Source organism: Hemiscyllium ocellatum, chromosome 22 (genome assembly GCF_020745735.1).
Source record: "Hemiscyllium ocellatum isolate sHemOce1 chromosome 22, sHemOce1.pat.X.cur, whole genome shotgun sequence".
NCBI lineage: Eukaryota > Metazoa > Chordata > Chondrichthyes > Orectolobiformes > Hemiscylliidae > Hemiscyllium > Hemiscyllium ocellatum.
Window position 1 is genome coordinate 37,388,178 of NC_083422.1, and position 22,010 is coordinate 37,410,187.

General features: G+C 41.7%; 1 protein-coding gene across 3 annotated transcripts in view; it reads right to left on the reverse strand.

The window, feature by feature from the left end:
- Positions 1-22,010, reverse strand: part of lsm1 (LSM1, U6 small nuclear RNA associated) — a 28,015-nt gene that overhangs the window by 3,614 nt on the left and 2,391 nt on the right. For 2 of the 3 annotated variants that reach the window (XM_060842081.1, XM_060842082.1), the window contains exon 2: positions 2,389-2,457. In XM_060842081.1, the coding sequence (XP_060698064.1) occupies positions 2,389-2,457 (69 nt within the window). Of the gene's footprint in view, positions 1-2,388; positions 2,458-10,684; positions 10,716-22,010 lie in introns of those variants that run through there. The other variant, XM_060842083.1, reaches the window with a different exon arrangement.

The window sequence follows — 22,010 nt, forward strand, 5'->3', positions numbered from 1 at the left end:
AAACTTTCCATCCAAAGATCACTTTGATATGCTCTAGAATGATGTGGTTCTTCAAGTTCTAATTACACATTAGTGTTAACCATTTCTCTGTTTAGAATCATAGAGATGTACAGCACGGGAACAGACACTTTGGTCCAACCCGTCCATGCCGACCAGATATCCCAACCCAATCTAGTCCCACCTGCCAGCACCCAGCCCATATTCTTCCAAGCCCTTCCTATTCATATACCCATCCAAATGCCTTATAAATGTTGCAATTTTACTAACCTCCACCACTTTCTCTGGCAGCTGATTCCATACACGTGCCACCCTCTGGGTGAAAATGTTGCCCCTTAGGTCTCTTTTAGATCTTTCCCCTCTCACCCTAAACCTATGCCCTCTCGTTCTAGACTCCCCCACCCTAGGGAAAAGACTTTGTCTATTTATCCTATCCATGCCTCTCATGATTTTGTAAACTTCTATAAGGTCACCACTCAACCTCCAACGCTCCAGGAAAAACAGCCCCAGCCTGTTCAGCCTTTTCCTATAGCTCAAATCCTCCAATCCTGGCAACATCCTTGTAAATCTTTTCTGAACCCATTCAAGTTTCACAACATCTTTCCAATAGGAAGGAGGCCAGAATTGCACACAATATTCCAACGGTGGCCTAACCAATGTCATGTACAGCCGCAACATGACCTCCCAACTCCTATACTCAATACTCTGACCAATAAAGGAAAGCATACCAAATGCCTTCTTCACTATCCTATCTACCTCCAACTCCACTTTCAAGGAGCTACGAACCTGCACTCCAAGGTCTCTTTGTTCAGCAACACTCCCTAGGATCTTGCTATTAAGTGTATAAGTCTTGCTAAGACCTGTTTAAACTACTTGGACAACTGAAGTTCAGTGGAAAGCAACTTTTCAGGCCAATAAACCTTAGCAACTGCATTTTGATTTTTTTGACATAATTGCTGTACAACCTGCCATCTCCTTAGCAACTAGTTGCAGTCTCAAACTCAGAATCTAAAAATGAAGCAATTCTCAAACATTACAGAGTCTGTTACAACTCTCAACCCATTGCACAACTGCTGAAATGATGATAGCAAACATCCCAGCCAGAGCACTTATCCTGCATTCATGCCTAGCACCTGAAGGAGCAAAGCTCCAAAAGCTTGTGTTTTCAAATAAATGTGTGGGACTATAACCTGGTGTTGTGTGATTTTTGACCTTGCCCAACCCAGTCCAATACGGCACTTCCACTTCACAACACCTAACAGAGAATCCTCAGGGAAATCTTCCTGAATCCATTCTATTTTTCAGTTTCAAAGTGGGGCATGTCATTAACAGGTTTTTTTTTCTATTGGCAATAATATTCCTTTGCAGACTGATGATCTCTCCTGCTGAAACACAAGTGACTTGAGTTACTCTAAGCAGATAGAGGCAAAATTACGAAGGGATGAAGAAATTATGGGTTTATATCCAGGATCAAAAAGAACTGTTGAGAAAAGTCACTGACAAAGCTGACACAAAATATTTCCCATCCCTCTGAATTGTACAAGAACAATAAACTCTCCTAAGATGTTTAGTAAACACATTTGACTAACTATTAAAAGGCCAAAAAAATGAAAATGTTCTAACTGAGATGGTTGAAAAACTAAGTTTGATTTTTCCAATTGTGAACTTCAGCGCTCTGCAGGCCTGCTTGAGCAAAGGGCCATATTTGGACACTTTCAAGAGACAATTAATTAATCTTGCTCTCAACACAGTATAAAACTCAGTCTTCCAAATGCACAGAAATTCCAGCTGTAGAGCTTTGCATCGTCCCCTTTTTCGAACTGCTTCTCTTATATTTGAAAGCTCAGTCTTGATTTTATTTAACCACATTTGTTGGAGTTCTTGTCAGGCTATTATAAACTACTGGCTTGGCATATGAATATCTAAATCTCTTAATGTTCCTTGTGACCACCAATGTCAATTTCTTTATTAACTGTACCTTTCAATTGTGTCAAGGTGCATTCTGCCATGTAGTTATACGTGAAATGTTCTTAATACATTAAAATGGATATTCTAACTTTTCATACCTCTTTGCTTCTATTTAATTTCTGGGAGGAGTAATGATATCCCTATTACATTTGTACTGCTTCTGCATTCAATTAAAACAAATCACAATCTGAATCTGAACAATTCCATACTTCCTGTGATGCTAAAATATCTCCCAGCTCTAGTGATCTGCAATAACCGTACTGATTCAAATCCATCACTATAGCAACACAACAATTCTTTTAATTGTCTATGGAGATATTTAACAACTTTGACCACATGGCCAACGCAACTTTTAATGATCAAAAATGATTGATCCACCACAATGCTTAAATAACTTTATTTTGTTCGCATAATAATACTTACCAAATTGATCTACACTCCTTAAATATCCTATTAACGTTCTCCCATCTCGAAGTACAACTAAATGTTTCTCTGTTAATAAAAAAAGAGATATTTTATGTAGTACAATTAATCATAAAGGTCCAGTGAAAAAATAGTCTTGCAAACTGATAGGAATAAACTAAAGGCAATTTTGCTCTGTACTTCAACACAAGTACACAATTGTACTTTGGAATGCTTGAAGGTCCCATCCCTAAATGACAATGCACAGTACAGGACCTTCCCTATTGAAGAGTAAGCAGAAACAGAAGTTGGTAGACATAGACATCAATTTGGACTTGAGTCAGATGGTCTGTTTCTGTCTCCGAATAAACCATTATTAAAACCTTGAACCTATATTGTGTGAAGGATAGCGCTTGATGCCTGACATTCCGCTGACTGTTATCTTAACTGAGGCATTAACCTGTGAGGTTTCAGACTCATACTCTGCTAATTACAAAAACCAACAGCTTTTATCCTTGTGACAGTGCCTATCTGTCACTGCCATACTTCTGCTGAAACCCACATTCATTCCTTTGATATCTTCAAACTCAACAGTTCCAATGCTTTCCCCAATGCCCCCCAAGCCAGCACCAGCACCATTCCCCCAGCCATCACCACCATCACCACCACCCCCTCCCACCCCCCCCAACTTCCCAAGCTTCACCTTCTGTTCATCCAAAACCTTGATGCTTGTACTCTGTCTTGAACCAAATCCTACTTACCCATTATCCTGTGCTTTTTGACCTCCCATGGCTATCAGTCTTCTCAAGCACATCAAATTTAAACCGTACAGACTCCTTCATTGCAGATACTGACTTTTTTCTTCATTCAATATATATTAATGGCCAAACAATTCATAATCCAACAATTTATATTTCTCTGAAGTAGTTAACATTGTTCTTGCCTTACTCCATTCTCAACTTAGATTACTTAGTGTGGAAACAGGCCCTTCAGCCCAACAAGTCCACACCGACCCGCCGAAGCGCAACCCACCCATACCCCTACATTTACCCCTTACCTAACACTACGGGCAATTTAGCACGGCCAATTCACCTGACCTTACTATTTAATTGTAGCCCACATCATCCGAAATGGCTTCTCTTCCTGCTCCAGCACTAGTTTCACCGGTGTCTCTGAAACATTTAACTGTCCTCTTCAGTCAAAAACACAACACCCAAAAACAGAGCAGTGACTTTCACATCAACACTGATGACACCCTGCTCCATGTCACACCACCTTCCTCGACTCCTCTATTATTTCAAAGTTATCAGAATTTTTAACATCCAAAACTTGCTTAAAATCATACATTGGGAAGATTGAAATCATTATTTTTCATCACCATGCTAAAACTCCATCTCCTCGCTCTGACTGTTATCACTTTGTTAGCATCTGTTAAGAGGCTGAACTATCTTTGGAAGCTTGGAATCATGTTTGATACAAAAATGTGCTTCCAACCACAGATTCGTGCCATCACTAAAACTGCATATTCCCTCCTCTTACATCATCTCACTCTGCCCTGTCTCAACCTGTCTGCTGCTGAAACACTCTTGCATGCCTTTGATAGTCTGGACTTGACTATTTCATGCTGGTCAGGCTCCCACATTCTACTATCTGTAAACTCAAGGCATTAGAAAACTCTGCTTCCTCTGCCCTTACTTGCACCAAATCCCAATTCCTTGTGCATGCCGCTTACGTTCACACATCAGTTTCTGACTAAGTAACGACAGGCATTCAATTTTAAAATGTTTATCCTTGTTTATAAATCCATCCAAGACCTTGCTCCTCCTTTTCATTACCTCCTCCAGCCCTATAAAATCAGAGAAACCGCCACTCCTCTTATTCTGGCATCTCAAAACTTTCCCAATTTAATTGTTTTACCATTGTTGAGAATGAATTCAGTCAATGTTCCCACTAATTTCTCCACCTGCTGCTTGGACCTCTGAGGTTGGTGAGAGGGAAAGGCTGGAGAAACTGGAAGTGAATGCATCAGCACAGCATTAACATGCTGTTTAAAGTGAATACGCAGCCACAGAGATTTCAGGGAATATTGATTTCCGATGCTTGGGCACTACGATCATGAACTCCACACATAAAGCACACTCCACATTTCTATCTCTTTGCTATTTTAAGGCATCCTTTAAAACCTACTTTTATGACAAAGTTTTTGGATCAACTATCTTCATATTTTCTGATGCCAAATGTTGACACATAATGCTCTTGCGCAATGCCTCAAAATATTTTATTGCTTTAGAAGTGCTATGGAAACAGGGTAGTTGTTATAAAATAAATGGGTTGTTTTCAATATTGAATTAATAGCATAAGTTGAGAATATTCCCCTCTTTTATCAATTAAATTGGTTAAACATTAAAAATGACATAGCAGTTATTTTATGATGTGAGGTATCCTTTTGGAATTTTGAACATAGGATGAGCACATATTTCAGTAGATGTTGAAAATGTGTTGCTGAAAAAGCGCAGCAGGTCAGGCAGCATCCAAGGAACAGGAGATTCGATGTTTCGGGCATAAGCCCTTCTTCAGGAATGAGGAAAGTGTGTCCAGCAGGCTAAGATAAAAGGTTGGGAGGAGGGACTTGGGGGAGGGGCGATGGAGATGCGATAGGTGGAAGGAGGTCAAGGTGAGGGTGATAGGCCGGAGTGGGGTAGGGGACGGAGAAGTCAGGAAGAAGATTGCAGGTTAGGAAGGCGGCGCTGAGTTCGAGGGATTTGACTGAGACAAGGTGGGGGGAGGGGAAATGAGGAAACTGGAGAAATCTGAGTTCATCCCTTGTGGTTGGAGGGTTCCTAGGCAGAAGATGAGGCGCTCTTCCTCCAACTGTCGTGTTGTTATGGTCTGTCGATGGAGGAGTCCAAGTACCTGCATGTCCTTGGTGGAGTGGGAGGGGGAGTTAAAGTGTTGAGCCACGGGGTGGTTGGGTTGGTTGGTTGGTCCGGGTGTCCCAGGAGGTGTTTTCAGGGAACACCTCTGGGACACCCGGACCAACCAACCTAGGAAGAGCGCCTCATCTTCTTCCTGACCTCTCCGCCCCCACCCCACTCCGGCCTATCACCCTCACCTTGAGCTCCTTTCACCTATCGCATCTTCATCGTCCCTCCCCCAAGTCCCTCCTCCCTACCTTTTATCTTAGCCTGCTGGACACACTTTCCTCATTCCTGAAGTAGGGCTTATGCCCGAAACGTCGAATCTCCTGCTCCTTGGATGCTGCCTGACCTGCTGCGCTTTTCCAGCAACACATTTTCAGCTCTGATCTCCAGCATCTGCAGATCTCACCTTTCTCCTTTCAGTAGATGTTGCCATTTTTGCTGCTACATTGTTTAAAAACGGTCCCGTTCTGCATTCTAAAAATGCATTGTCTAGATGAATATTGGCATCTTTTAATTTATAAATTGAAATACAGCAATCTGTCACTTACATCACGGCTATATGGGCGGCACGGTGGCACAGTGGTTAGCACTGCTGCCTCACAGCGCCTGTAGACCCGGGTTCAATTCCCGACTCAGGCGACTGACTGTGTGGAGTTTGCACGTTCTCCCCGTGTCTGTGTGGGTTTCCTCCCACAGGCACTCGGAGGTTTCCTCCGGGTGCTCCGGTTTCCTCCCACAGTCACAAAGATGTGCGGGTCAGGTGAATTGGCCAAGCTAAATTGCCCGTAGCGTTAGGTAAGGGGTAAATGTAGGGGTATGGGTGGGTTGCGCTTCGGCGGGTCGGTGTGGACTTGTTGGGCCGAAGGGCCTGTTTCCACACTGTAAGTCTAATCTAATCTAATCTAATCTATTAACATGAAATTGATACATGGCAGTTTATTCTGAATAAAAGGTTTTCCAAACATCTGTGATCCTTTGATTCTCTGAGTAAACAAGAAGCAGAAGAATTCTTTTGTTTGCAAATAACCTCAAGTGGATTAAAGCACCTAGCAGCATGCTGTATGCCAACATTTTGAGATAAATTTCCTTCATTTGTTGAGACAATCTAAAATAGGATACATACATAAGAAAATTCACTCAGCCTGGGGAGATTGCTTTATCTTCATATATCAGAGTTGTGGAGGTAACTTTGTTCATGTGGAATGCAACTTGACAGGGCTGCTGATTTGGAAATATTTCATGATCTGTGAAATTAATTTGTATGTCATGCAGCTACAGAACCTTCCTTCTGATTACATACTCCTATAGCTGTTTTTGTCTCTTACAATAAATATTTTCCAAACTCCCCTCAAATTCCTGTTTTGGTTAGAAGTAGCTTCATTTTGTTTTAACATTAATTTTGCATTACATCTCTGTGCAACTTTTTGGTATCATTTTCCATAATAGATATAAATAAATATTTTTAATAAAATACAAATTGTTTCAATTTTAGAAGAAACAGTACTAATATGAGGTCAAAAAAGAGGACAAGAATGAAAGATATGTTACTAAAAGCTCTTGAATTGACACAGCAAGGTCCTATGTGTAGCTGCAGGATTCAGGCCAACCATTTTAGTAAACCAATCATATTTCAAATTTTAAAACATGAAAATCGTTATTCCATTATTTCAGAGCTTTAATTTTGAGCCAATCAGCTCTTGAACATAGAAAAGTAAAATGGACCAAATAACTTTGTGATGTCATTAAACAGATGAGGGCAAGTAGCATTATCACAAGTCAAATGTTAGATTAATGGGATTTGCCTTAGTGCAAAGTATTTGTAAATAAGGAACTGAAAATGAAAGATAATTAAATTGCTGATGAGGTAGACTATAACATTGAAAGTGGTTGTTCTGGCTGAGACTTTCCTCTTTTGTTGTGAGCACAGTGACAGAAACACAGGCAACAGGTTTTGAAACAGGTTTTGAGGGCAAACTTTCATTAGCTTCAGAAGATTACATGAAGATAGTTAGAAGCCATTTCTTTAAGTTGAGTAAAATGGCTCACTGATGGAAGAAAACTTAGCTTGCTCATTGTTATTATTCCACTCAAAAATAAGTTACAATGAGCCAGCATCTCTTCGCCAAGGGCTCCGCTGCTGATAACTAGCATCCTAATGCGCTATCCAGCTCTGTCTGCAGTATAATAGAGGTTGCTGGAAATGTTCCCATTTTCTCTACAAATAGGGCAGGGACCTCCTAATCATATTGTTCAGATAGCATAGTTCCCCGTTCTTGTAAATGGGAAACAATTGCCCGATAACATTTTACATTCAAAATAAAAATAAGTAATTGCTATTGAAATTTCATATGAAAATCACTAAACTTACATAAGTGAAATGGAAAATGGAGAGATGGACTGCTAATACTTCATGTGCTGCCTGACCTATTGCAAGTTCCCAGAATTCTGTTTTTCTTTCTAGTTTCCAGAAGTGATTGTCTATTTCAACACAAAAGCAAAATACTACGAGGCTCCTTGAATATGTATCAAACAGTAGAATCCATAGCACTGAGTGCTTGATGTTATTTTAACGCTGTTTATTTTATTTCCCTTCAGAAAGAAGCTTTGCTTATTAAGTGATTCATTCAAGAGTGGAATGCAAATTCAGAGAATGTTCTACAAATCAGCATTTCACAGCAATCTTCTCCATTTTACAAGGCACTATGCAATACTTCTCGATCTTTTCGCTCTGTAAGAGAGGCAAAAGAGCTAAATATTGCAATGATGTTCTTAATGGTAGCAGTGGAAGAGAACTAGGAAAGATGTAAAACAGGTTGAAAATTTGCAATCACTCATTTGACTACACAAAGTCAAAATATCCCCCGTGTAATAAATCTATTTCTATCCCGCCAGTCATGCTATCTTGAAAGGTCAAGTGGATCTCTATTGCGTAGATTAAGAGGGGTTGGAAATGCTCAATCAGCTGGTGAATGGGAATATAAGGGCAGTAGGAGTAAACCCAAGAGGGAAATCAGGAAGGCAAAATGGAGACATGAGATAGCTTTGGCAAATAAGGTTAAGGATTAGGATTAAGGATTAAGGATTAAGGAGAACCTGAAGAGATTCTACAAATACATTAAAGGGCAAAAGAACAACTAGGGACATCAACAAGACAGTGTGTGTGTGGAATCACATGAAATGGATAAGATACTAAATGAATATCTAATATTGCACCAGTATTTACAGTGGAGCAATTGGAAGCTATAGAACTTTGAGAACTAAACAGCAATATCTTGAAAAGTGTCCAAGAGGAAGATGTACTGGGCGCCTTAAAATGCATCAAGGTGCATAAATCCCTAGGGCCGGATCCGGTGCATTCTAGAACTTTGTGAGAAGCTAGGGAAGTGACTGTTGGGCCCCTTGGTCAGATATTTGCACTGATGGCCACCAGTGAGGTGCTAGAAGACTGGAGGGTGGCTAATGTGGTGCCATTGTTTAAGAAAGGTGGTAAGCAAAAGCCAGGGAAATATAGAGCGATGATGGTCGAGGGTTGTTTCTCGGACTGGAGGCCTGACCAACAGTGAGCCGCAAGTATCAGTGCTGTGTCCACTGCTTTTTATCATTTATAGAAGTGATTTGTATGTGAATATAGGAGGTGTAGTTAGTAAGTTTTTAAATGACACCAAAATTGGTGGTGTAGTGGGCAGTGAAGGTTGCCTTGAAATACAATGGGGCCTTGATCAGATGGGCTGAGCAGTGGCAGATCGAGTTTAATTTAGATAAATGTGAGGTGTTGCTTTGTTTTTAGGCAAAGTAGGGCAGGACTTTTATACTTTACGATAGGATCCTGGGGTGTATTGTCAAACAAAGAGACCTTGGGGTACAGGTTCATAGTTCTTTGAAAGTGGAGTCGCAAGTAGATAGGGTAGGAAAGAAGGCGATTCATATGCTTGTCTTTATTGGTCAGTGCATTGATATCATGTTGTGGCTATACAGGACATTAATTAGGCAACTTTAGGAATACTGTGTTCAGTTCTGGTCTCCCTGCGATAGGAAAGGTGTTGTTAAACTTGAAAGGGTGCAGAAAAGGTTTATAAGGATGTTGCCAGGGTTAGAAGGTTTGAGCTATAGGGAGAGGATGAATAGATTGGGGCTATTTTCCCTGGAGTGTAGGACACTGAGGGTGGCCTTGTTGAGGTTTATAAAAGCATGAGGCACATGGTTACGATGAATAGCCAAGGAGTTTTCCCAGTGTGGGTGAGTCTAGAATTAGGGGGCATATGCTTAAGGTGAGAGGAGAAAGACTTGAAAGGGACTTAAGGGGCAACTTTTTCACATAGGGTGGTGTATACATGGAATGAGCTGCCACTGGAAGTGGTGGAGACTGGTACAATTACAATATCTAAAAGGCATCAAGATGGGTTCATGAACAGGAAGAGTTTAAGAGGGATATGGACCAAATGGGACTAGGCTAGTTTAGGATGTCTGGTCGCCGTAGACAAGTTGGACCTGACAGTCTGTTCAGTGTTGTACAACGCGATAACTGTATAACTCAATGAAGAACATCGGTCTGCATATTCTCAGGCAGTCCTTGTCATTACCTCCTCTTTAATCAAAAAGGAGAATTTTGTCAGTATACTTGCTTGCTTTGCCAAAATTATTTTTGGATCATTTGGTTTAAACTTTTCTGAAAGGGCAAAGCTATACCTTTAAAAGAACTTCCTGACTGCATCAGCACAGAAGCTTCTCCAGACAGCACCAGAAAGGGAAATGGTGACAGCTCACAAAGGTTAAGTTGCCATGGGGGAAACTGACAAGAATGACTGCTGTACTAATGTTGATCCTATTTGAACTAGGAGTAAAAGCTAGGTGGATAGGAAGAGCCAAATTTAAATCATAGGAACAGATTAATGCTGGAAAAAGATGAGGATGCAAATGTAAGAATACAAATTAGGGATTAGCAATTTTCTTTCACACAAGCTTTTCGAATGTTGATGAGGAGAATCTGTAGTTGAAAATGTGTTGCTGGTTAAAGCACAGCAGGTTAGGCAGCATCCAAGGAATAGGAAATTTGACGTTTCGGGCATGGAAGGGCTTATGCCCGAAACGTCGAATTTCCTATTCCTTGGATGCTGCCTAACCTGCTGTGCTTTAACCAGCAACACATTTTCAACTGTGATCTCCAGCATCTGCAGACCTCACTTTTTATACGAGGAGAATCTGTAGTCCAATTTTGCCTTGTATGTTCATTCTTTTTTAAGTTTACAGGTAACAGTCAACTGGGCACTGTCAGGCACGTGTTCAGCAGCTGGACAGAGTTAGATTAACCAGAATTTGTTTTCAACCACAGGTGGATGATGGATAGCAGAAGGTGTAACCAATCCCTCTGTATATGGAGGAAAAAGACAATAGCCAACCTAGGCATTTTGCCATCTTGCACGTAGCAGTCAGACATAGCAAACAATGATCGTGCCAATCAGTTGAAGGAAACGATCTGGAAAAAAATATGCAATATTTACAGTGTAGGTTCTGTTATAATGAGCATAATCAGCTAAATCTGACAGATTATACAAATAGCTCATTATACTTTGTTTCAAAACAAAGTTTTTAGATGAGGAATTTTTACAAAATAAATACGGAGGAATGCAAGAAAATACAGTATAAACTAACAAATAAAATCACTAATGAGGAGTCAGTGTCAAATATGGTGTTAACCAGTGGGGAAGAATCCTTTCCTGACTATGCTATCAAATTATTCAAGCCTTAAAAGGAAAGTCATTTCTCACACAAAATCTTTTTTCTCAGAAGGTGTACTTTGGCAGTGGCTCACTGCAAGTGGTTTGTGGATAAAGCAATTGAAAAGAACCATGCAGTTTCTTCCTAATGGTGGCTGGACTGTCATTTTGGAAACTAGATTTGAAGAGGCAGGTACTCTCTTGCACCTTTGGTATGAAGAGAGTAAACATGACCTTCGAAAATTTCCTTTGCTCAACATAGTAAATTATGTTCAGGTCTGGACCATGGGGTATGGCAAAACCCTCTCTAACATGTGTTTAGTTTCAGTAAAAGGCTTAAAAACAATGAGTGAATTTTGATAGTGGAAGGATATAACTGTTCTGATATAAAATGATACTCTCTACTCATCAAACACACACATGCACATCAATTTACTATGTATACAGGGACTTTAATCTTAAACACTTTCAGGAGAGGCAATGCCTAGTGATATTAACATTGGACTGTTAATCCAGAGACCCAGGTAATGTTCTGGGGACCCAGGTTGATTCCTGCCATGGCAGATGGTGACATTTGAACTCGGTTAAAAAAATATCTGGAATTAAGTGTGTAAGAATGAACATGAATCCATTGCTGACTGTTGGGAAAAGCCCATCTGGTTCACTAATGTCCATTAGGGAAAGAAGCTCCTATCCTTATATGGTCCGGCCTACATGTGACTCCAGATCTACAGCAATGTGATTGACTTTAAACTGCATTCTGGGTAATTAGGATGAGCAATCAATGCTGGCCTTACAAGTGATATGCTCATCCCATGAATAAATAAAAAAAGGGGGGTTACTGCATAAAGATTGGAGGTTTATTTATCTATTCACAGAACTTATAGTAGGTAAGCTCCTTTTATGAGAGTGCAAAGACAAGTATACTATCAAATTTGGAAACCAGTCTCAATACTACACTTTTTTTTAAAAAAACCATTATTCCCATGGATGATCCACTTACCAATGTTTAGTTTATACTGAGAATTTCTTTAAAATAGCTTTTTACCACTACTATCTGGTCTGAAAAGAAAGATAATCCCAACTCATTGAATAACAAATAACTAATAGGAAATTAGCCCTCTTCTATGAGCAAGATTCACAAACTTTGGATGCATTAAAAAAAAACTTCAGATTCGAAGATCTATCTGGTTTTCAAAAGTGATTCTTTCAAAGTAAAGTTTAACTGTTTGAAATACTAAAAGGGGTCACAAGAGCAATACTTTCAATTTCAAATGCTTTATGTCAAAATATACATGCTTGGTGTTATAAGTTGCATAATATTTTCCTTCTTAAAATAACTGAGAAAAAGTATGTCTTCAGTTTAATTTGATACTGTACATTTTTGTATGTCATGATGTTCATAGTCATGCAACAATATTTGATGTCAAACAATGATGAAATACATTACTACGTTCAATTGATGTGAAGGTCTGTTAACTTTATAGAATCAAACTTAAGTCTATAGTACAGCAAAAGGTTCTTTAAATGACATTTATAATATACACTTTTAGAAATAATTTCAAAAGAACACTTAGCACTTCGTACTTCATGTGGGAAATCAGTCTCTGGTGCACTGATGGCTAGTGCTATATGTATTAACACTTCCCACAATTACTATAATCAAATATGAACAGAGCCCCCAAAGGCACACTCATAACTTACACTCTTATGTCTGTAGTTTAGTGCAGATCATTGGATACATTGTGGAGAACAGACAAGACATCTACACCTGGCCCCACACACCTGAAGTAACCATCATTCTGTGTTACAGTTGATCTGGATTGCTAAATGCTCAGAGTAGGTGTAAAAGACTCATATCTTCCATTCTATGCACTGGCTTATGAGCAATTTCACCAGATATGTATCTCATTAGCTTGCTCGTACTAGTTCTACATATACAATTCATTTTGATATTTCCTGAATATGATGTGAACTTTTTTTTCCTATTTTAATTTATGTATATTAAATCCATCAGTTCTCCTTTATTCATTGTTGTAGCGTTTTCAGAAAACTCCAATAAGCTTGTTAAACAATTTTCCATTCACAAATTCATCCTGATTGTGCCCAACCAAGTAATCATCAACTAGTGTCTACTTATCTCATCGTTTAGAATAGATTCTAGCATTTTCTCCGATTACTGATGTCAGGCTAATAGGTGTGTCCTTGCCTGTTTTCCCTCTCAGTCCCTTAAATAGTGGGGTGACATTTGATATTTTTCAAATCCACAGGTATCTTTACAGAATGAACAGAAATTTGAAACATAACCTTCAATGCAATGACAATCTCTATAGCCAGTTCCTTCAACACTCTGGGATGAATTGTTTCAAGCCAGGGCACTTATCAACTTTAAGACCCATTGTTTCTCTAGTACAATCTTCATACTAATTCTAAATTCTTTCAACTCATTATCTTCAGTCACTGGGATCTCTACTTTGGATAGATTTCTGGTATTTTCTTATAAAAACAGACAAAAATAAATCATTTAACTTCTCTCTCATGTTCCGATTCCCCATCATAAATTCTACTAACTTTACCTGTGAAGGATCCATATTTGTTTCAGTCAAATATCTACATCTTAAAAACTTTACTGAAGCTTTTACGGGTGGTTTTTCATGATTTTTGCTAGATTTTAGTCACCCAATGCGAGTATATTCCCTTATTGTCAATGTCTTTTAGCAGATTGACTATAGCTCAACATGACAATAATTGAGTACGCATAGTGAGTATATTCTCTTATTATCAAACTACTTGGACAGATTGGTTAAAGCTCGATGTGACAACATTTGAGTATACTAGGAGTATAATGTAAGTATAATCCATGCTTGTCAATGTCCTCTACCAGAATCACTTCAGCACATGGTGACAATTGAGTCTATTCCCTTACTGAAGAAGGGCTCATGTGCGAAACGTCGATTCTCCTGCTCCTTGGATGCTGCCTGACCTGCTGCGCTTTTCCAGCAGCATATTTTCAGCTCTATTCCCTTACTGTCAACGTCCTTCATCAGACCGACTACAGCTTGACATGACGATAATTGAGTCAATTCTCTTCAGGACAAGCAGCTTTATGTTCCAGGATACAAATGCTACAGGAAGGATAGAAAGGGAGGCAAGAGAAGCGGGGGGGTGGGGGGGGGCATTTTTGATAAGGGATAGCATTACAGCTGTGTCGAGGGAGGATATTCCTGGAAATACATCCAGGGAAGGTACTTGGGTGGAACTGAGAAATAAGAGAGAGATGATCACCTTATTGGGATTGTATTATAGAGCCCCTTACAGTCAGAGGGAAATTGAGAAACAAACTTATAAGGAGATCTCAGCTATCTGTAAGAATAATAGGGTAGTTATGGTAGGGGATTTTAACTTTCCAAACATAGCCTGGGACTGCCATAGCGTTAAAGGTTTAGATGGAGAGAAATTTGTTAAGTGCGTACAAGACAATTTTCTGTTGTCGTGGTTCTGTTCACCGAGCTGGTAATTTGTGTTGCATACGTTCCGTCCCCTGTCTAGGTGACATCCTCAGTGCTTGGGAGCCTCCTGTGAAGCGCTTCTGTGATCTTTCTTCCGGCATTTATAGTGGTTTGAATCTGCCGCTTCCGGTTGTCAGTTCCAGCTGTCCGTTGCAGTGGTCGGTCTATTAGGTCCAGGTCAATGTGCTTATTGATTGAATCTGTGAATGAGTGCCATGCGTCTAGGAATTCCCTGACTGTTCTCTGTCGTGACAAGCAACATGAATTCGACTGGGACAACAGGACTATTATAGGACAAGCCAAACAAAGAACAGTCAGGAAATTCCTAGCGGCATGGCACTCATCCACAGATTCAATCAATAAGTACATCGACCTGGACCCAATATAACGGCCACTGCAGCAGACAGCTGGAACTGACAACCTGAAGCGGCAGATTCAAACCACCACAAATGCCGGAGGAAAGATCACAGAAGCGCTTCACAGGAGGCTCCCAAGCACTGAGGATGTCACCTAGACGGGACGAAACGACTGCAACACAAATTCCCAGCTCGGCGAACAGAACCACAATAACGAGCACCCGAGCTACAAATCTTCTCCCAAACTTTGAAAGACAATTTTCTGATTCAGTACACGGATGTATCTACTAGAGAAGGTGCAAAGCTTGACCTACTCTTGGGAAATAAGGCAGGGCAGGTGACTGAGGTGTCAGTGGGGGAGTACTTTGGGGCCAGCAACAATAATTCTATTAGTTTTAAAATAGTGATGGAAGTGGATAGACCAGATCTAAAAGTTGAAGTTCTAAATTGGAGAAAGGCCAATTTTGATGGTATTGGAAAATGGGAAGCCTTCAGAAATGAGATAACAAGAACCCAGAAAAAGTATATTCCTGTCAGGGTGAAAGGAAAGGCTGGTAAGTATAGGGAATGCTGGATGACTAAAGAAATTGAGGGTTTGGTTAAGAAGAAGAAGGAAGCATATGTCAGATACAGACAGGATAGATCGAGGGAATCCTTAGAAGAGTATAAAGAAAGTAGGAGTATACTTAAGAGGGAAATCAGGAGGGCAAAACGGGAACATGAGATAATTTTATTTACCAAAGCTAAGAAGAATCCAAAGGATTTTTACAAATACACTAAGGACAAAAGGGTAACTAAGGAGAGAATAGGGCCCCTCAAAGATCAGCAAGGCAGCCTTTGTGTGGAGCCACAGAAAATGGGGAAATACTGAGTGAGTATTTTGTATCAGTATTTACTATGGAAAAGGATATGGAAGATATAGACTGTAGGGAAATTGATGGTGACATCTTGCAAAATGTCCATATTACAGAGGAGGAAGTGCTGGATGTCCTGAAATGGGTGAAGGTGGATAAATCTTCGAGTAAAAAATGAGGTCTGCAGATGCTGGAGATCACAGCTGCAAATGTGTTGCTGGTCAAAGCACAGCAGGTTAGGCAGCATCTCAGGAATAGAGAATTCGACGTTTCGAGCATAAGCCCTTCATCAGGAATAAGAGAGAGAGAGCCAAGCCGGCTGAGATAAAAGGTAGGGAGGAGGGACTAGGGGGAGGGGCGATGGAGGTGGGATAGGTGGAAGGAGGTCAAGGTGAGGGTGATAGGCCGGAGTGGGGTGGGGGCGGAGAGGTCAGGAAGAGGATTGCAGGTTAGGAGGGCGGTGCTGAGTTGAGGGAACCGACTGAGACAAGGTGGGGGGAGGGGAAATGAGGAAGCTGGAGAAATCTGAATTCATACCTTGTGGTTGGAGGGTTCCCAGGCGGAAGATGAGGCGCTCCTCCTCCAGCCGTCGTGTAGTTGTGTTCTGCCGGTGGAGGAGTCCAAGGACCTGCATGTCCTCGGTGGAGTGGGAGGGGGAGTTAAAGTGTTGAGCCACGGGGTGATTGGGTTGGTTGGTTCGGGCGGCCCAGAGGTGTTCTCTGAAGCGTTCCGCAAGTAAGCGGCCTGTCTCACCAATATAGAGGAGGCCACATCGGGTGCAGCGGATGCAATAGATGATGTGTGTGGAGGTACAGGTGAACTTGTGGCGGATATGGAAGGATCCCTTGGGGCCTTGGAGGGAAGTGAGTGTGGAGGTGTGGGCGCAAGTTTTACATTTCCTGCGGTTGCAGGGGAAGGTGCCGGGGGTGGAGGTTGGGTTGGTGGGGGGTGTGGATCTGACAAGGGAGTCACGAAGGGAGTGGTCCTTGCGGAACGCTGATAGGGGAGGGGAGGGAAATATATCCTTGGTGGTGGGGTCCGTTTGGAGGTGGCGGAAATGGCGGCGGATAATACGTTGTATGCGCAGGTTGGTGGGGTGGTAGGTGAGAACCAGTGGGGTTCTGTCTTGGTGGCGGTTGGAGGAGCGGGGCTCAAGGGCGGAGGAGCGGGAAGTGGAGGAGATGCGGTGGAGGGCATCGTCGATCACGTCTGGGGGGAATCTGCGGTCCTTGAAGAAGGAGGCCATCTGGGTTGTGCGGTGTTGGAATTGGTCCTCCTGGGAGCAGATGCGGCGGAGACGAAGGAATTGGGAATATGGGATGGCGTTTTTACAGGGGGCAGGGTGGGAGGAGGTGTAGTCCAGGTAGCTGTGGGAGTCAGTCGGTTTATAATAGATGTCTGTGTTGAGTCGGTCGCCCGAGATAGAAATGGAAAGGTCTAGGAAGGGGAGGGAGGAGTCTGAGACAGTCCAGGTGAATTTCAGGTCGGGATGGAAGGTGTTAGTAAAGTTGATGAACTGTTCAACCTCCTCGTGGGAGCACGAGGCAGCGCCGATACAGTCATCGATGTAGCGGAGGAAAAGGTGGGGGGTGGTGCCAGTGTAGTTGCGGAAGATGGACTGTTCCACATATCCTACAAAGAGGCAGGCATAGCTGGGGCCCATGCGGGTGCCCATGGCAACTCCTTTAGTTTGGAGGAAGTGGGAGGATTGAAAAGAGAAGTTATTCAGGGTGAGGACCAGTTCAGTCAGTCGAAGGAGGGTGTCAGTGGAAGGGTACTGGTTAGTGCGGCGGGAAAGGAAGAAGCGGAGGGCTTTGAGTCCTTCGTGATGGGGGATGGAGGTGTACAGGGACTGGATGTCCATAGTGAAAATAAGGCGTTGGGGACCGGGGAAGCGAAAATCCTGGAGGAGGTGGAGGGCGTGGGTGGTGTCCCGAACGTAGGTGGGTAATTCCCCAGGACTTGCTCAGGTGTACCCTAGAACTCTGTGGGAAGCGAGAGAAGTGATTGCTGGGCCTTTTCCTGAGATATTTGTATCATCGATAGTCACAGGTGAGGTGCCAGAAGACCAGAGGTTGGCAAACGTAGTGCCACTGTCTAAGAAAGGCGGTAAGGACAAGCCAGGGAACTATAGACCGGTGAGCCTGACCTCAGTGGAGGGAATTCTGAGGGACAGGATGTACATGTATTTGGAAAGGCAAGGACTGATTAGGGATAGTCAACATGGCTTTGTGCATGGGAAATCATGTCTCACAAACTTGATTGAGTTTTTTGAAGAAGTAACAAAGAGCATTGATGAGGGCAGAGCAGTAGATGTGATCTATATGGACTTCAGTAAGGTGTTTGACAAGGTTCCCATGGGAGACTGACTAGCAAGGTTAGATCTCATGGAATACAGGGAGAACTAGACATTTGGATACAGAACTGGCTCAAAGGTAGAAGACAGAGGGTGGTGGTGGAGGGTTGTTTTTTCCAAACTGGAGGCCTGTAACCAGTGGAGTGCCGCAAGGATTGGTGCAGGGTCCTCTACTTTTTGTCATTTACATAAATGATTTGGATGTGAGCATAAGAGGTACAGTTAGTAAGTCGGCAGATGACACCAACATTGGAGATGTAGTGGACAGCGAAGAGGTTTTCCTCAGATTACAACAGGATCTTGACCAGATGGGCCAATGGGCTGAGAAGTGGCAGATGGAGTTTAATTCAGATAAATGCGAGGTGCTGCATTTTGGGAAAGCAAATCTTAGCAGGACTTATACACTTAATGGTAAGGTCCTAGGGAGGGTTGCTGAACAAAGAAACCTTGGACTGCAGGTTCATAGCTCCTTGAAAGTGGAGTCGCAGGTAGATAGGATACTGAAGGCAGCATTTGGTATGCTTTCCTTCATTGGTCAGAGTATTGAGTTAAGGAGTAGGGAGGTCATGTTGTGGCTGTACAGGGCATTGGTTAGACCACTGTTGGAATATTGAGTGCAATTCTGGTCTCCTTCCTATCAGAAAGATGTTGTGAAACTTGAAAGGGTTCAGAAAAGATTTACAAGGATGTTGCCAAGGTTGGAGGATTTGAGCTATAGGGAGAGGCTCAACAGGCTGGGGCTGTTTTTCCTGGAGCATTGGAGGCTGAAGGGTAACCTAATAGAGGTTTACAAAATTATGAGGGGCAAGAATAGGGTAAATAGGCAAAGTCCTTTCCCTGGGGTCGGGGAGTCCAGAACTAGGGAGCATAGGTTTAGGGTGGGGGGGGGGGGGGGGGGGGGAGATATAAAAGAGAACTAAGGGGCAACTTTTTCCACACAGAGAGTGGCACACGTATGGAATGAGCTGTCAGAGGAAGTGGTGGAGGCTGGTACAACTGCAACATTTAAGAGGCATTTGGAGCACCACTGATCCAGAATCTGGTTTCCAGCATCTGCAGTCATTGTTTTACCTTATTGATTTTAACCCTACTGTGAATCGTCTTGCAAGGATGCCTGCCTTGAAGAAGTTTTCCTCCTCTCAGGCTCACTGCCTTTATTCCTGATGAAGGGCTTTTGCCCGAAACGTTGATTTCGCTGCACTTTGGGTGCTGCCTGAATTGCAGTGCTCTTTCAGCACCACTGATCCAGAATTTGAATAGGAAGGGTTTAGAGGGATATTGGCCGGGTGCTGGCAGGTGGGACTAAATTGGGTTGGGATATCTGGCCGGCATGGGCACGTTGGACCGAAGGGTCTGTTTCCATGCTGTACATCTCTATGACTCTATTTCCATGTCCCAAATCACTGTCTATAGTGTGCTATGATGATTATATGTGAGACAGACTATAACTCAACATGACAATAAATCGAGTCATCTCCCTTACTTTCAATGTCTCCAACAGACTGGCTATAGGTCAACATGATAATAATTGAGTCTATGACCTTACTGTAAATGTTCTCTATCAGCGTGATTGCATGGATTTGGAAATGCTGGTGTTAGACTGGGATGTACAAAGTTAAAAATCAGACAACACCAGGTTATAGTCCAACAGGTTTAATTGGAAGCACACTAGCTTTCGGAGCGACGCTCCTTCATCAGGTGATAGTGGAGGGCTCGATCGTAACACAGAATTTATAGCAAAAATTTGCAGTGTGATGTAACTGAAATTATACATTGAAAAATTGATTGTCTGTTAAGCCTTTCATCTGTTAGTTTCATTTCTTTCATGTGTAAATCACAAAACCTTTTTTTAAAAGTTGCATTCTCGGGTTAGCTGTTAACAATGGTGATAGCTAGACAATATGTTGAAGGTGTTAGCCCCGTGTGTTCTCTGTCTATGACCTGATGTTTAGATTGTTATCTCACTTTTTAGATTAGAATCAGAGTTTTACATAAATTCATGCAGTTTTTGAGCTCAGAGTTCTACATGAATGTATGCACTTTTGAGCAAAGTGCAATGTAACTCTGCAAGTACAAATTCACCCCACAAAATATATGCGTGCATTTGAGTCTTTGTCTGTCTGTGTATGTGTCTCTGGAGTGGGAGTTGTGAGTGTAGTGAGTGCAGAGTGCACACCCCCCAACCCAGACACACACACACAGACAAAGACCCACATGCACACATATATTTTGTGGGGTGAATTTGTACTTGCAGAGTTACATTGCACTTTGCTCAAAAGTGCATATATTCATGTAGAACTCTGAGCTCAAAAACTGCATGAATTTATGTAAAACTCTGTTATCTCACTTTTTAGATTAGAATCAATCTAAACATCAGGTCATAGACAGAACACAGGGGGCTAACACCTTCAACATATTGTCTAGCTATCACCATTGTTAACAGCTAACCTGAGAATGCAACTTTTAAAAAAAGTTTTTGTGATTTACACATGAAAGAAGTGAAACTATCACTGTATTCTAACAGATGAAAGGCTTAACAGACAATCAATTTTTCAATGTATAATTTCAGTTACATCACACTGTAAATTTTTGCTATAAATTCTGTGTTACAATCGAGCCCTCCACTATCACCTGATGAAGAAGTGTCGCTCCAAAAGCTAGTGTGATTCCAATTAAACCTGTTGGACTATAACCTGGTGTTGTGTGATTTTTAACAGTGTGATTGCAGTTTGACATACTGATAATTGAGTATCTGCCCTTATTATCAACATTCTGTATTAGAATTATTACAGTTCAACAAGATAATAATTGAGCACTTTCCCTGCCTATAAATGTCTACTATTGGATTGACTACTTGTCAACATGGTAACTGACTTCAATCTCCTCTATCAGATGGACTACAACTCAACTTGACTATAACTCAATCTATTCCCTGACTGTCAATGCCCTTTATCAGACTAGCTAAAGCTTAATATGATGATAATTAAGCATATACCCTTGCTGTCAATAGCCCTCGATGAGACTGGCTACTGAACGTAGGTTTGCTCTCTGAGCTAGAATGTTCTTTTTCAGATGTTTCATCACCATACTAGGTAACATCTTCAATGAGCCTCTGAATGAAGCACTGGTGGCGTAACTTGCTCTCTATTTACATGTTTGAGTTTCCTAGGGTTGGTGGTGTCATTTCCTGTGGTGACATAATTTCCTGTTCTTTTTCTCAGAGGGTGATAAACAGGATCCAAGTCAATGTGTTTGCTGTTAGAGATTTCCTCTAATTAGTTTCATTTAGTGATGACAAAGGTGTCATCCAACTCGCGGATCCAAACTTTGGGTTGGATGGTTGGCAGAAGTGTTTGTTCAAGTCTCTGAATTACTGCCACTGCTAAGAACCCTGATATTGGAGATAGAGCTGAAAATGTGTTGCTGGAAAAGTGCAGCAGGTCAGGCAGCATCCAAGGAACAGGAGATTCGACGTTTCGGGCATAAGCCCTTCTTCAAGAAGAGCTTATGCCCGAAATGTTGAATCTCCTGTTCCTTGGATGCTGCCTGAATTGCTACGCTTTTCCAGCAACACATTTTCAGCTCTGATCTCCAGCATCTGCAGACCTCACTTTCTCCTCGATGATATTGGAGATACCATGGTTGTTCCATCAGTTTGTCTGAAGGATGAGAGGAAACCTTCAAGACCATCAAGAATACCCTTACTGGCATAAAATTCACTAAAAAGGAGGAGAAAAGCAACAATAAAAAAGAAACCACCATTCCTAAATGTTGCAGTAGAGCAAACAGCCAATGGGGAACTTCAAACCAGCATCTACAGGAAAATAACACATACAGACCAAATGTTACACCACAGAAGCAATCATCCCAACATCCACAAACAGAGCTGCATTAGAACTTTATTTCAATGAGCCAACACACACCGCAGCACAG